The sequence below is a fragment of the Chenopodium quinoa genome, unplaced genomic scaffold (assembly GCF_001683475.1).
Source record: "Chenopodium quinoa cultivar QQ74 unplaced genomic scaffold, ASM168347v1, whole genome shotgun sequence".
Lineage (NCBI taxonomy): Eukaryota > Viridiplantae > Streptophyta > Magnoliopsida > Caryophyllales > Amaranthaceae > Chenopodium > Chenopodium quinoa.
In genome coordinates this window covers 367,516-384,068 of record NW_018745521.1, presented here as the reverse complement: position 1 = coordinate 384,068, position 16,553 = coordinate 367,516, and the positions used below count along the sequence as shown (strand labels likewise).

The 16,553-nt window shown below is 37.8% G+C and overlaps 4 protein-coding genes across 4 annotated transcripts; 2 read left to right on the top strand and 2 right to left on the bottom strand.

Moving 5' to 3' along the window:
• Nucleotides 1-5,797: 5,797 nt before the first annotated feature.
• On the bottom strand, nucleotides 5,798-7,914 carry LOC110715279 (surfeit locus protein 6-like). Its single transcript, XM_021893843.1, has 2 exons — nucleotides 6,884-7,914; nucleotides 5,798-6,413 (listed from the first exon to the last, which is right to left on the bottom strand). The coding sequence occupies exons 1-2, from the start codon at nucleotides 7,599-7,601 to the stop codon at nucleotides 6,010-6,012; spliced, it is 1,122 nt and encodes a 373-aa protein (XP_021749535.1). The 5' UTR covers nucleotides 7,602-7,914; the 3' UTR covers nucleotides 5,798-6,009.
• Nucleotides 7,915-11,084: 3,170 nt separating this feature from the next.
• LOC110715273 (protein FAR1-RELATED SEQUENCE 5-like) lies at nucleotides 11,085-13,820 on the top strand. Its single transcript, XM_021893837.1, has 3 exons — nucleotides 11,085-11,243; nucleotides 12,144-13,461; nucleotides 13,525-13,820. The coding sequence occupies exons 1-3, from the start codon at nucleotides 11,085-11,087 to the stop codon at nucleotides 13,818-13,820; spliced, it is 1,773 nt and encodes a 590-aa protein (XP_021749529.1).
• Nucleotides 13,821-13,845: 25 nt separating this feature from the next.
• Nucleotides 13,846-14,849, top strand: LOC110715302. The gene is made up of 2 exons (XM_021893871.1): nucleotides 13,846-14,145; nucleotides 14,220-14,849. The coding sequence occupies exons 1-2, from the start codon at nucleotides 13,935-13,937 to the stop codon at nucleotides 14,831-14,833; spliced, it is 825 nt and encodes a 274-aa protein (XP_021749563.1). The 5' UTR covers nucleotides 13,846-13,934; the 3' UTR covers nucleotides 14,834-14,849.
• Nucleotides 14,850-15,306: 457 nt separating this feature from the next.
• On the bottom strand, nucleotides 15,307-16,321 carry LOC110715272 (protein MAIN-LIKE 1-like). The gene is made up of 2 exons (XM_021893836.1): nucleotides 16,296-16,321; nucleotides 15,307-16,195 (listed from the first exon to the last, which is right to left on the bottom strand). The coding sequence occupies exons 1-2, from the start codon at nucleotides 16,319-16,321 to the stop codon at nucleotides 15,307-15,309; spliced, it is 915 nt and encodes a 304-aa protein (XP_021749528.1).
• Nucleotides 16,322-16,553: the final 232 nt, after the last annotated feature.

Below are 16,553 nucleotides of genomic sequence, written 5' to 3'. Positions count from 1 at the left end.
GCTAAACTTTTTTAGTGTGTTTCTCTGGAAAAAAAAAAAAAAAAAAAAAAAAAACCAAAACCAAACCTTGTTTTAGTAAGATGTTGGGTACCATGAAGGAAACTTGTTAAGTTTGTTTGTTGGCGGTTCCAATAGGTTAGGTTAGGTTGGGAGCCTTATAATTAGGAACTCTATGAAGAAATAGAACTAGAATAAATGTAACTGAGCAAAATCATAGGATTTATCAATTTTCACATAATTTATGTATTTACATATATGAATATCTCATTGTTTCTAAGCGGCGGCTAATTGCATGTGTTTCCTGCATCTTCAGGAGCTCATTTATCCCAACATATGGCATATGATCATCAAAAATACATGGTCCATAACACAAGGTTGAACAATTTAAGAATAACCATTATCCTTTTTACAATTTTACTAGACTAGATGTAACAATATCTAATAGACCCACACTAGGCACTAAACTAGTCGAGCATGTCTCAGAAATCAGAACCATGCTTTAACATAGTACCAATCACTCGACCAGCTTTCTCCAATGCTGTAAACCATTTCACAGCAGCTTCCTCTGGAACACCACTTTCTTTCGTAATGATTTCCTCAAAAAGTCGACACGACATCAGGAAGCATTTTGGTAAAAGAACCAGCAATATAAGCCCGTTTAGCGAGCAAATCCCAGACTTTCTGCCTAAGCTCTGTCATCTGATGTTGTACATAACCTTTTGTGGCTGATCCCTCAAAATTGCAGCACAAAAGCCCCCACCTTTTTACTTTTGAAAGAACTCATTCATCTTGTGAATGAGGTATATAAGAAGATTTCCAGGTCCCCTACTAAGATAAGCTGATAAGGGGAAGTGATGCAACTAGGAAGTAAACCATTTTGTAACTGAAGAAGAACATAACCCCAGTTCATGTACTGTAATTACTGTGATGTGGCAGACGCTTTGTTGAATAAAACATCCGGCAAAAGATCAGAATGCATTATCCTCTGAAGTGTATGTACGAAACCACTGTAACTGTTATGTTCACTTCATCAGGATGAACAAGAGAGGGAAAAGGAAAGGCCCTAGTTTGCAGAGTTGGTGACCAGCCAGATCAACCATTTAAATGCAACCTCAAGGACAGGAAAGGCTTCATAGTAAAGATATTGTGAGGGAGTGACACAGATGACAGATATGTCAAGAATCAAGTACACCTATTCATGTAAAAATATACAGAGTAATTTTTCCTATTAGCTATATGGGCATAAATCGTCTCTACCTTCTGGCAAGGCAAAAGTATTTCATGACCTGCTGCAATGTGATTCATAACCTGCAGAAAATGCATGACATTAGCTTCTGCTAAAAGAAATAGCATTAAATCAACATCACCTAAATGCAATGAGAAGAAATATGTAGTTTCCAATTGACCCATGATCTCATAAGCAATTCTATATTAGTCATGTTGATTTTACTGAAAAAACAGTGTTATGGACTGGTTTTGGAAATTAAGAACAGTAGCTAATTGAACATAATTTAGAGGAAAGCTTGGAAGGATTTTTGATTGAATGCAAGTCAAAGGTTACAAGGGATAGATAATAGCTTGAGGCTATTAGTCTCTAAGAGTAACTTGAGGTTACCAAACTCTTCAAAAGTCTAATCATCAAAAGCATACCCTGTTTCCTCCTCCCCCCTTTCCTATATATTACAAATTACTACAAAGAGAGTTGACTACAAAAAAGTGAATCTCTTCTTTTCCTTTCTACTTGTCTTTTACTATAAAAAAATCAAACAACTAAACCTCTGATTGTCTAATTTACTACTAGTGGCTGCTTCACATGTCTTCCTTGGTTGTTGTTGCCTTAGGTGGTGTTGTTGTTGTTGCAGTGTTGCCTTGCTGCCCCTTGTGCCTCCTCGTGTAGGTCCGAATGGTTGGTGCTAGTGGGCTTGGGCCATTTGAGTCCATTACAAACAGCAGCAATTTTTTAGTAGTAATCACCTAAACGGCTAAACCGCACGGTGCGCCTTTTGTAAGTAGTAATCGACAATCGTTCCTAAAGTATTCTATCTGATAACTAATTAGACATTCTTCTGCAGACTGCCAGACATTACAAAGCAAAAGCTAAGGTCATCCAGTCATTCAATTAGATAAGACTACAAGAGTTGGGAAGAACCTTAGATGGATACTGTAGTAAACACCTTGATTGTAGTCTGCTTGTAGGTAACTAAAGGAACAGTACATTCTAACTGGGCCAATCTTAAAAGTGGATGGCAGTGACAGGTTTAACATAAATACTTACTAAAAGGGAAAATGAGATCCATTTTAATGTCTAAATATACTGTTGAAAGAAGGCAAACAAACGATATTGGGCAGAAAAAAATCCTCAAAATCAAGGATAGAATTGGAAACTAAGAATCAACATTTACTACAAAAAATTAACACCAACACAGCAACCCACATCTAAAAATCCACACCCACACCCACACCCACACATTAAAATGAAACTAAGTTCAGCGTAAAAAATGCTATCCAACTTCATATCACCATTAATAATTTTACTAACTAATATGCAAGCAGTGACACCCAATCAAGAAAGTATTCTCAATTTGCCATATCCCAGACTAAAATATGGATAAATAAACAGAAAAACGATTATCTGTACATGAAGGCACAATTAGTTTCAGAGTTAATGACTACTAGCTAGGTATTTTAAACAGGATGAACAGAAGAACACAAGTACATAACGTATACATCAAAGACACAGCAATCAGATGGTTAGTTACCAACCTCTCCAAATCATAAAAGTACATTTAGATTAAAACAACATAAGTTGGAGTCAAAGCTAAACCAAAAGAGCAAAGCAACTTAAGTTAGCAGAAAATTTTATTTATTTATTTTTGTAAAAAAAGAAATTAGCAGAAAAAATTACCTGTGGTAACTTAGTAAACTTGCCTCGTTGACATCAGGAAGACCAATCAATTTACAAAGTACATAAATATGCAACTCACATCTATAATTCTATAAACTGCCAATATGATACCATTGCACCACGTCTTCCAGAATAAGAGTATTGAACAAGATTCAGCAGAATGAGTAAAGACCTGGGTTGTTATAGCTCTAAAATTTCGGCAAGAGAGCCATTTGCAACATTACCATTAAAATCTGAAATGCTGTCACTAATGGATAAGAGCATGTCTCGTTCACTGCATGGCAGGCCCATAAAAGGTTGTTGATTAGTCCAAAAGCTTCTAAACACCATCAGCAGCATTTTTGGATACTCCTCATATGTCAAGGGTTAAAAAAAGCTCTTTCACTTCCATCTCCTTGACGTTGAGATGCAAAGCTTCAGACACCACCAATCCTTATATTCAGGGTGACCAGAGAGGCTTACGGCACGGCTTATGAGGATGTTAAATTCATGACAGTAGGATCAGGTCTTCTTCATAGTAAACAACCTATACAGCATAAGTAAAGATGCCCCAACTTTGTTACACCAGTTTTGATATCTCTGCTAAGACACAGCTGAGGATTGATGCAGTAACAGCAGATCCTCCATGTGACAGAGACCAGGTAAGGAACAAGTATATCATCTAAAAACAACAGTTATAGAAATATAAAGTTTTGTCAGGGTATAACATTTCCATTGTACATTGGCCACTAACCCAGGTTCTGAAAGGATGAATCAGTAGCCTAGCCTGTGAAAGCTGCAGCTACACATACCACATTTGGCCCAATACATTTCCAATTGTCTCTCTGAGTTTTGGCAACTTTTATTTCCAACTTGATTTACTACTTATGTCCTTTTAGACCCAGGCGACCTGATGAACACTCCCTCCTTGGTTTTCCCCGACTCACTGTAGCTGGAAGCACTGAATAAGCCTGATCCCTTCCTAGAGTTGTATGATCCCGTCATGATCCCGCACACTTTGAAAGAAGCCAGGAGCCTTATCAGTCATTGCCTTTTTTCCCTCATGCATTCATCGATTTGTCCTCACCCAGCGAGCATCAAAATTATGTTCAGTCCTACAACTGCCACAATAACCTTAACCCATTCTGAACAATTACCAACTAATGGACATAGAGAGATATCTGACAAAAAAAAAAAAAAAAAAAAAAAAAAAAAACTTTTCTTTCCAATTGAGATGGTTTAGGTACCAGCTAAATGTTATAACCCTTCCATAATGTATTACTGGATCAGGCATTAGCCCAAATTTCCAAGGATCCTCACTGCTGCCCCATCAGAGTACAGGCCATTTTGCAACCGATCACTGAGAACAAGCATTTATAGCAATCTTCAGGATTTGGCATTGCCCAAGCTATTTGGTTAATCGGTAAGTTCCCACAAGTTATGCACTTGTATGCACTTTGTTCTTGATAGTTGATACTAAAATAATTATGCACTTCAATATTTACTATGCAAACAAACACTTCATTCACCTTTTTGGTGGCTTTCGGTGTGGCATACAACCAGCACTTAGCTTAGCACAAGGGTTAAATCGCCAATCTCCGGTCCTCTGGATATCAATATAATGGTAACATTTCTCTCTTTCTAAGTTTCTATATCTAGTCACAGTGATGGACTGACGGGTAACCACTGCTTAATCAGAAACACAGAGAACCACTTTGAATCAACAGCACTCCCAAGAAATGGAAATTTCCAAGTCCTTCAGTCATATAATTGTAGTTGTTTCCCTAGAACTAGCTATTAGCTACTAGAGATCAATCTTATCATCATACACTTTAATCTTTTCTCATATATAATTAATCAACATTACTAGGATTAAAATACACCAAGACTAAGGTCAGATTACTATGCTAGTTGACCTTACTTCACAAATGATTTTCCTTACAAAATGTACCCAGGGAAATGTTAATAACATCATTATATCAGTGCAACTTCACAATCTTTTCATTTAGCAAGATAGTCGAAATTAAAAAAAAAATCCAAAAAACTAAGAAATATTACTTACCTTATGTCAAAAGTAAGCCGGACAGAGAAACATATATTGAAAATCTGGAACTCAAAAGCTCACAAGTACTGCCAAAGCAGCTGTGTATTTTGATTCATCTGCAGTTAGTACATATCACAAGCATTCTAATTAGTGCCAACACTGTGGCGTTGAGGCCATATCTTCTATGAGGACAAAAAACCAACAGAAACCAACTCTTTGTATCATCAAAATGACGGATTTCGCAACTTTATTGAGCCTTGGAAAATGGAAACACAACTGATTAAACAAGCATGGTATGGTGAAACTCACAGACTCATGTGTACCAAAAGTAACCAATATGCATCTGAAAATGAAGGCTGCAATGAGCAAAGGAAGCATCTAAGCAACCATTACCACTGTAAAATGCAGTGTAAAATGCAGCAAATGAAAGCAAGAGCTAGAGATAGAAATGGAGATAGAGATAGAGAGACTAGGCTGGAAGGCTCCAGCACTGACATTTCTCATTTACGCTGGAGCCCAAACTTAATAAATTTGTATATTGAGCTTCAGCTCAAAGGATGCCAAACCATTGAGTAATATACAACAAAAGGTCTACAGCAGCTCACCTTACATTTCAATACTCGATATTTCGATAGTCGATATATGGTTATAGTATGGAGAAAACAACCACAGAAATGATTAGTAATACTAAAGACCTTCATAAATTGGGTGCATAAAGCTAAATCTTCAGAAGACAATGTACAAGCATAATCCACTCCCTGTGATTTAAATATAACACCAAAGTACCAAACAAATCATGGAAATCATCCAGAAATAAAAAGAAAAAAAAGGACAACTGCAAGCAAATGTGACAATGTAACTAAAAAAGGGAAAGTCAAAAAAGAGTGAACTTCATTAATAATGATTGGACTTTAACAGCAAAACAACTTAAAGGAGCAAAAGCTTGATTCTCCCCATCCCCCCTTTAACTAACTACAACCATGAAAAGTTGATTTTCTTTTTTTTTTTTTGGATTTTTTTTTTCAAAGGAGTGAGAATACATAATGACTAATTTTTAATATAAAAAACTCTATTGCAAACCTTAATTCCCTGTAACAAAGCCCTCTTTGCGGCCCTCAAACCCTGGCCTCATAAGCTTCTTTTCTCTCTTATCAATTTTTGACTGCTTCTTTTTGTCCTTCTTGGCCTTAATATTCTCATTTCTCTTATCCTGCTTCCCTCGCTTCATCTTCTCAGTAGTTTCAATCCTCTGCTTCCACTTCTCAACACTCTTGGCATGCTTCTTCTTATCCTTCTGTAAGCTTTTCTTCAGCAGCTTGGGATCATCATGCACTTTATTTCCCATTGTCCTCTCCATTGCTGACTTCCAAGAGTGCTGCTTTGCCAACTCACCACCCTTTTCCGGATCCTTCATTGCCTCTTCCAGCTTCTGAGCTCTTTGTAGCTCCTTCTCCTTCGACAATCTCCTCTTCTTCTTCTTAGATACTGCAATTAGAAAGAACAAAAAGTAGACAATTTTCAGTTCCCGTGTTCAATAATGTCCATCATAGTAACTACTGCCATCAATCCAACCTAGAAAAACATTTTAGCCATTTCAACATCTCATGATTTCAAATATATAAACAAATAAATAAATCCCATTAAAACTATAGAGCGGCATATATCACATTTAGCACAAACTAACCTCCAAACATAAATTCTACAATGGTTTGTATTATTAATCAGAAAAAATTGCTACAACAAAATATATGCTGGACCATAGTCATCTAACACAATTAGTTTAGCACAAGAACAATAAAACAGTAAAGATGTTACAACTTTCGACGATTGAATGATTAACCTTGCTGCAATTTACAAGAATAATAACCAATAATTCAACAGAAACAAGGCAAAAATTATCAAAAAAGAAATAAAATAAGTGCAAACAAAAGAGATTTTCCAATAGAAATTCTTACCATCATCACTAGAAGCAGCTAATTTCACCTTCCCAAACTCAATTCCTTTAGCAGCTTCTGAAACTTCCTTCTCAATATCTCTTTCATTTTCTTTCTTCTCCTTAACTTCTATATTCTCCTCTCTCTCATCATCCCTCCACCTCTTCCTCCCATCCTTCATCTCTCTCCTCTCCGCCTTCCTCCTCTTCCCCTCGCCGCTTCCATCGCCTCGGCTCGCTCGTAACTCCTCAATCCTCCTATGCAACCTCTGCCTCAGCTCCTCATATGTCACTGACCTCTTATCATCATCCAAATTCCTCATGTTAAACCCTCCCCCACCACCACCACCACCATCATCATCCTCCTCGTCATCTGAATCTTTCTTAACCGATTTTTTGCTCTCCAATGACTCCTTCAACAAATCTAGGGTTGATTTCGACGATTTCTCAGGGTCTAATCGATCACGTCTCGATTTCTTCGTGTTTTCAATCGATTTAAGCTTCGCTTCTGCTTTTGCTGCTTTGGATAACCCTTGAAACCACGGTTTTTCATCGTCGTTCGTCGGAAGGTAGAACTTCGCCGGAATTAACTCCACAAGCTTGTCGAAGAAGCTAGCATGGTCTTTGACTAAGGTTTTGATGTCGCCGACAACGTCGGAGGAGTTTCCGGCGACTGCGGAGGCGGTGGTATCGTCGGCGGCGATAATTAGGGCGTCAGAAGTTTGCTTCTTCTTCTTCATTTTTCGAATTGCGACGATAAAGGGCGGAGGAGAAAGCTGGGTTTTGTGCAAGAGAAAAAGGGAAGAGTTTTTTTTTTTTTTGTTTTTAGGGTTGCGAAAGATGTTTTTGTTTTTTGTTTTTTCGTTTTCTGGGCTTTTTTTGTGCGAATTCTTTGCTCCAATTTTAGTTCCAAAGGCCCCAAGTTCTGTTCTTTGTTCAATTGAGCCCCAACCCTACTTTGAGGTTGAGCCTTGTGGCTACATTGAATTTGATGGTCTTCGATGGATGGTAGATCGAGTAAAACTGACTCGTTTTATGTATTTGTTTCGAATTATCGTCTCTAAATATAGAAGATGTTTTTAAGTTATATTACTCCCTCTATATTTTAATAAGTGTTATATTTTGATTTTTTTACTATTCACATAATGATTTTGACTTGATTAATTTACTACTCATAATATAATTAAAAAAGAACAAATATTATTGAATAATACATTGTTGGATTCGTTATAATGTATACTTTTACAATATCAACTTTCCTATGATTTTAGTAGCATATAACTAGATATATCAATGGTCAAGCCGTGTATGATCAAAGTATAACACTTAATAAAACACGGAGGGAGTATTGAATTTAAATTGAAATAAACTAGACTAGATCAAGTGAGTAATGAATAATATTATTGAAAACCGACGGAATAATTCGTTGATTTATATGACCTTGAGAAAATTATTATAACTCAAGTTAAGATGAACTGAATTAAATTTAATTTAGAAAATCAATTAACACTATATTAATATGTGTACTTTCAATTTCGTACATGCGTATGGTAATTGTTTTGCAATAATAAATGTAGTTAAATTAAGATTAATATCTTCTAAATGGCTTAAAGTAACGGAGTATGTATGATTTAGGACAAAGTACAAGAGAAGTGTTCATGTTAGTGATTAGTCCGATAGAATATTTGCATTTATTACATACTCGTACTAAATAGTAAACGCTTGACACTTGACATCTAAGAAGGGTTCGTGTTGATTGTTACAATAATAAAATATATGTATGATATTGAGTATATTTTTCATATATCATTTAGCCATGGATTTACTTAATAATCAAACTTCTAATCGTCAATCCATGTGTGTCATTAATTCTTATCATGATATTTTCACTTGAACTTTATATGCTCCCCCCAACCTTTTTGGGTTTTGATTCCTTTATAGTCGCGTCATGAGATTTACCTAACTCTATAAAAGCTTGCAATTCTTATCAACGTACGATCATGATAAAACTACAAGAAGAATTTGAACTATTCAATAAGGATTTAAATAAAGTTATTTTGTTATACTGTTTGAAGCACACTAAATTTTAAAATACACTATTATTGAGGTTTAAAAAAAAAAAAGTTTGCATATAAATTTTCAAGAGTGCAAAAGAAATAATGAGATAAATGATTCTATACACTAAAAAATTAAAAAAATAAAAAATAAAAAAAAGGAGAAAATTTGGATGATAAAGGTGAGGTGTTATTTGAAATTGCTATATGCTAGATTATGTCTCATGGGTTGGTAACACTTTTGTCTCATGGGTTGGTAACACTTTTTTTAAAAAAACAAAAATAAGTTCTAATAACACTTCAATCATGAATAATTTTTATTTTATTTTATTTTATTTTAAATCCAAGAGGCTAGGTGATGTGAAAAATGATTCAACACCAATTTTAAGCGTGATCATTAACGCGTTAAAGTTAAAATGATAATTAGTTGATTATCATATATATAGTCAAACTATTATAGTTATATAAGTCTCATGACACATTATGCTCTAACTTTACTATTTATAACTATATCATATGTAAACTTGATATACTCATTAATTTATTAGTCTTACAATTTGTATGCACATAATTAAATATTAGGGAAAATTATATTCAAAAATTGATATTATGAAATTATATAACAAAATCTTACTTATAAAATAAATTTTTAATATATTAATGAATTTAAAAAATGCTTGTATTATAAACCAAGTTAACACTTATAATTATTGTAAAAAGTCAAATTGTGTCACTAATTTGAAATAAGTGGAATATTAATGAGCTATCGAGAAGGATCCAATCATTCTTGGGCAATAGACCTCTCATGTCACCATAAACCCTTTTTTTTAAAAAAAAAAAAAAAAATCCCAAAGGACACTAATTTTCATTGATTAAAGTCATACGACATCTACAATTAATGATTAACGACAAAGAAAATAGATTTAACAAAATTAAACAAGAAATAACTAGAAAAGGACTAAGAATCCAAATACATAAATATAACAATTCGGCATATTCTCGATTCATTGTCTCATACAACTTTTTGAGTGGATCCATCGTCGCTTCGTAATTTTTGGAGGAAGAAAAATTTTTGTGACAATTTTTTATTATATGGGTTGTTAAACACCGCCCTCGAATCTCCAGTTAACGACTACAAAATAAAATTCATTTTACGAATTTACCCTCCTGTATAAGCAAAAATTTACCATCCCAAACATAATATCTAACTCACCCTTACTCCTTTTTCTCTCTCTAAACCACCACCACCATAAGTGAAGTTACTTTATTGCACTTTATAACCTTGACCATCATTCTTCTATATACTGACATTACCCCTCATAGAGGTTTCTTTGGTCGTTTCAATTTTCCACCACCACCTACTTTTACCACCTCTTTTTACCACCACCACCTCATAGATCTACCTGATTTTCACGCAAAAATACTGAGGAGGATAAGGGGAAAGCTGTCGTCGATGGCGTCGTCGGAGGCAAGTTTTTTTACTTTTTTTTTTAATTTTCTGGTATGGGCTGATATGCCCTTTTTTCCGAAAAACTAAGGCGGTAACGCCTAGATATTTCGAACCACCATGGGACGTTCGAAATTTTTGGGCGTTCCACCCCAAACGCCCAGAAATTTCGAACGTCCAGCGGTGGTTTGAAATTTGTAGGTGCTTTCGCCACGGTGGTTCGAAATTTCTAGGAGCAGCAACTGCAGGTAGAAGCAATTTGCAGAATGTCATTGATAATTTTCCCAAAATCTGAAGGGTAAAAAATCCTCTTCTCCGGAGCATGAAACACCTTCTCTTAATACTTTAAAAAAACATTTACATCTTAATACTTTAAACAAGAATGTCTTTCAAAGAATCACTTTAAACAAGCATTTACATCTTAATACGAGCCCACACCATCCAAAATTTTGCGCATGCCTCATTTTTTAGTTGTTCTTGGTTTTGTTGCTATTGTTGTTGTTGTTATTATTGTTGTTGTTTTTATTATTTTTGTAATTATTGTTGGTGTTATTATGATAATTGTTATTGTTATTTCTTCTTATTATAGTTGTTCTATTTGTGTTAGTTTTGTTGCTATTACTATTATTATAATCAAATTTTTGTAGACGATAAAAGTGGTAAGTTGAAGTAAATTTAATTTTTTAATAACAAGGGTAAAAACGTAATTTCAGATTATAAATATGGGCGTTAGCTGGAGATTTGAGGACGCCGCGACCATAAACCCTTTTAAACTGAATCGCTATTCGTCGTTCGCAAATTACTGGGTGACGTTCACATTTTTAATTAAAATGGCATTTTTGCCCTTGTGGGCATTTTATCTATTTAAGGGTCCACCATGGGTAAATTTAGTTACCGACAACATTAAAAACATTACAGAGCCCACCACTTGTGTTAAAAAAATCCCGAGCATTAAAAAATCTCGGTTCCACCATTGTACGCTAATCCCGAGGAATTTAAAAATCCCGGCCAGAAAAGGAAAGTGTACGGAGTGGTGTTTTACGATGGCCGACGACAACGGTCACACGCCGGAGGGTTCGACGGAAGAATCTGTAAGTATTTCGGATTTTTTTTTTTTTTGTAAAAAGGACATCCGCTTTTTTTCCGGAAATCTGGGGGAGATCCGCCCAAAATTTCCGGATGTCCCCAATTACATCCGGAAATTTCAGGCGGATGTACACATCCGGATGAAATTTCCGGATGTAATTAGGGACATCCGGAAATTTTGGGCGGATCTCCCCCAGATTTCCGGAAAAAAAAAAGCGGATGTAATTTTTTTTTTTTTTTACGTAATTGTTATTGTTATTATTATTATTATTATTATGGTTATTAATATTAGTTTTGTTAATTTTGTAAATTTCTGTTATGATTATGATTATTATTAATATTATTACTACTATTATTATTACTATTGTTGTTATTATTATTATATTTGTTATCATTTGTTAATGTTACGTAGTTATTGTTGTTATTATTATTAGTATTATTATTGTTATTGTTATTATTATTATCATTAGTATTATTATTGTTATTATTATTATTATTATCATTAGTATTATTATTGTTATTGTTATTATTATTATTATTATTATTATTACTATTAATACTATTAATATTATTGTTGTTATTATTGTTATTTTTATTATTATTATGATTATTTATATTATTATTGTTATTATTATTGTTAAATTTAAAATACTAATCCTTGCGTGTTTTATTTGTTTGTGTTGTTATTTTGATAGGATTCGGAGGTTGAAGACGACGGTGACGTTGTGAATTACAGTGCACATTTTGTGACAGACACGGTTTTTCTAACGTTTGACGATGCAGTTACATGGGCGGATGCTGTTGCAATAAATCTGGGATTTATTTTGGTGAAATCGTCTTTCAACAAACAGAGGGATGGTCGACCAGTTCGATATTTAAGATGTGACCGGGGACGCACGAGTAAGCCGAGAGATCTTGAGAACGCAATTCGGAAGGACACCAAAACCAAGGGCATTGGTTGTCCTTTCTACATCAAGATATGTTACGAGTTCGTCACCAATACTTGGTTTATCCGGGCGAAAGATGATGTAACTGGGACCCACAACCATCCAATGATTGTGTATCCAGAGGGTCATCGTAAAATTAGTGGGTTGAGCCCGAACGCGAAGCAGGTTGTGCGTGACATGACGAAGTCTAAGGTTGCACCACGTAACATCATGGCGACTATTGCGGAGCAATTTCCTGATGATCATCCAAACATCAGACACATCTACAACTGCCGGAATGACTTCAGAGAGGAGATGTCTGATTGGAGAGGAGTTGTTCAACAATTTCTACATCTGGCGAGACAGAGTCAGTATGTTTACTGGGTCATGTCCGATGATGAAGGCGTTTTACAGCACGCCTTTATGGCGCATCCAGTCATGGTAGACATCCTACGGACGTACCCGTATGTGATCGGTATGGATTCCACTTACAAGACTAACCGATACGGGATGCCGTTCTTTGATATAGTTAGCGTGACACCGACAAATCAGAATTTTCTCGTCGCTTACGTGTTCATGCGCAACGAGAGCACGACAAGCTATCGATGGGTTTTGCAGAGGTTGAGAGATGTGATTGGGTATGATAAGGAGTCGTCGGTTTTCTTGACAGACCGTGAGCTTGGGCTATGTGCTGCATTGAGGGAAGTGTTTCCAGGAACCTCGCACTTACTTTGTCGATGGCACATTAACAAAGATGTGGAGGCTCGGGTCACTGCTATGTTCAAAAACAAGAAGACCGGTGCGTCTTTCAAAAACGGAAAATGGAAACGTATCATGTACGCTGCAACCGAGGAAGATTATGAGGCCGCTGTAGAAAACATGAAAGATAGGTGGGCAAGTTATCCAGCAGTGATACAATATGTAGAGAACACGTGGCTTTGTCATAAAACGAAGTTCGTGACATTTTGGACAAACCAAGTTCTACATTATGGCAACACCAGCACATGCAGAGTTGAGAGCCAACATTCGGCCGTGAAGATGTGGTTTGATTCCTCGACAAGTTTGGTGTTTGCTTATTGTACTTCATGTATGTACTTTTATTTAGGAATTTCAGTTACAAATCATAACGGTTTTTCTTTATAATGTGCAGGTTTTTTGGATACCGTATGGGCTCGAGTTCATAGCCACATTGGTAATCAAATCATCGCAATTCGTAATGGTTTGGAGGCTTCTAGGTCGAAGATAGGTAAAAAGTACCGACAGTTGCCACTGTCACGTATAAACGGGAAGGTGTCTCAGCATTGTTTGAAGGTTCTCGATGAGGAGACAAGGAGGATGAGGGAGCTGAGTTATCAAGTGCACGAACGATGTGGATGTGCAATGCGTGTGACCCACGGGTTGCCCTGTGCATGCCAGATACATGATTCACTAGCTGCTGAGACATGATTGTACATAAGGCAAATTCACCCGTTTTGGAGGACCTTGGTTATTGGTTCTGGAGATGGTGGGACGGTGCCTGGCAATGACTCGACCGAGGATGCCGCACATTTTCGTTCTCTGATGGAGGAGGTGTTTGATAGTGATCCTGCTGTTCTTCGAAACGTGTCTCGCATCATTGAAGAGGAGCTGCATCCGGATCATTCCGATCTCAGAGAGTCTGCTGTAAACCACCGGGTTCGTGGTCGACCAAGAAACAATGATACAAGACGTGATCGTTCTTATTTTGAACATGTAAACCGCCAACACACTGAACGCGGCGCACGACAAACAGGTACGATTGAGTGTTGTGTTTTTTACATAAATCAGCGTTCACTAAACTATTAACTGAAACCTACATTTGTGTAGGAGATGTAAACGACATTAGCCAAAGCCGTTATCGACACATGCTTCCAAGGCCGATGTTGCCTTACATCACAAGATGGAAGGATGTCATTGGCGATGGGAACTGTGGGTTTCGTTGTGTGGCCGAGTTCTTCTTCGGTGATCAAGGCCGATGGTATGACGCTCGAGAGACAATAGCGAATGAGGTCCTCGGTTATCGAGCCCTATATGAGAGGATTTATGGGCTTGGAAGACTTGAGATCAATGTGCAGCGTATTCGATGGGACGGTGGGGCGGTTGATTCCCGTCATTGGATGGTTGCAATACAAGATTTATTTCCTATTGCGACTTGGTTCAACGCAGCGGTTATTATTCTTGGTGTAGGCCAAACACCAACTTGCTACTACCCATGCCTCACGATATTGCCGTTGCGGGCAAGAAGGGGGGTCACAGCACCGGAGCGAGAGTTTGTCATCGCTACAGTTGGGGCCTCACATTTTATTTGTATTGAACTTGCACCTGATTCGCCACTTCCCCCGGTTGCAGGTTGGTGGACCGAGCACCACGACCCAAGTCCTGTTGATGACCTCCATAGACCGACCCATCCACTTCAATTAAAAAAACAACATATTAAATAAATCACAAGTTTTTTTTTTTTTTTAAAAAAAACAACATATTAAAAACAACATATTAAAAAAACAACATATTAAAAACAACATATTAAAATAGCAACTTATTAAATTATACCAAAAAATGCAACTACTGACGTAATCCGTGTTAGTTCTCTCTGGCAGTGTGTGACTCTCATGTGATGACGCAACTGGAGAAACACGTGGATGAGAAAATCGGTACAACCACTGCATGTAACCAGGACCGACTGTAGGAGCACCACCACCAAGTCTGCTGAGGGCACCTACCACGACACTAAAAGACATACCAGGGACAAACCGAGTCCACATCACAGATGTCATCTCTGGCGGAAAGTCAACCCGATACATCTTCAAGTTCGTCGGTCTCTTAGCCTTCTCATAATGGCTGGTGGAAGGCCCTGGACGTATCCAAGTTGCCGAACCACTCGATCAGGCATGTATGGCTCAATGATGCTACGATACTAGATGCAGCCAATGAAAAGAGTAGCAGGCACGCGTCGTGCTGGATCAACTCCGTACGGTAGCCAGTTAACTTCATTGTCAGTCAAATGATCCAACCTAGCCCGAAAAGCGAGAAGGCGCTCCATGCTCTTGTTAGGGCACCCCGATCCAACATCCCAGGCGGACGCACGAGGAATAGCAAGCTCTCTGGTCAAGGTCCCCTGCTGAGGCCGGAAACACGGAAAGTACTCGTAGATCCACGCCTGCAGAAGCGTAAGGCAGCCAGCGATAGAATCAGCATCTCTTCGTGATGTTGTACCCAATTGCCGGTACATGTATGCTAGCACAGCAGAACCCCAGGAGTACTCACTAATCTGAACATCCTCAACAAACAGCTCGTTGAGGAAGGAAGGATGAGTACGGTTTCCACTCTTGTCCAAAAACAAACAACCGCCGAGTACTAACCACAGGTACGCCCTGTAATGGAAACTGAAGGGCCTCTGCGCCTCCAAGGTCGACTCCACTATCCTCTCAGTCAGGACCCCATTACCCTGCCATACGATTTTGGTACCGCACTTCTCATTCAGCTCTTCCTCAGTCATATCCAAGGTAACCGAGCACGCGTCCCGTAAAACGTCCGTGCTAGGAGTAGTGGAAACCATGGAACCGTCGACACGAAGCCCTAGAATATGATACACATCATGCAGCATGATCGTGATCTCCCCAAAAGGCATGTGAAACGTGTTCGTGTCTGGCTGCCATCTCTCAACAAAAGCAGAAATTAAGGGCCAGTCAAATCGCCGGAACATGATACCGGGTAAATGAGATAGACTAGTGCCATCAATCGGTTCCAGGTGCTCCGGCGGAAGACGAGCGCGCCAGTTACCCAATTCAGAACACAACTGTGTCCTGCTCAAACACCGCAACACGTTTCGCTCCTGCCCACCCCATATTTAGGCAGACACGTGACCCCCAAAACTCGGAATAACGGTACCATCCTTAGGCCTACCTGGCATCGGCTCCTGCACCACCCATGACTCTAACGAGCTGGTAGAAGCTTGACCTGGTTCACTACTGCTAACATATCTCCCATGGTCACCCCTATACACAGTACGGTAATCCTGAGGGTCGTACTGTGCATCTCCAGCAGATTGACTTCCTCAATCTTCATCCTCATCCTCATCTGATGAAGGTACTCCAGTAGACGAATACATGGGGGCGCTCCCCTGTGACTGGTGCTCCCCCGACCAAGCACCAGCAGTCCCAT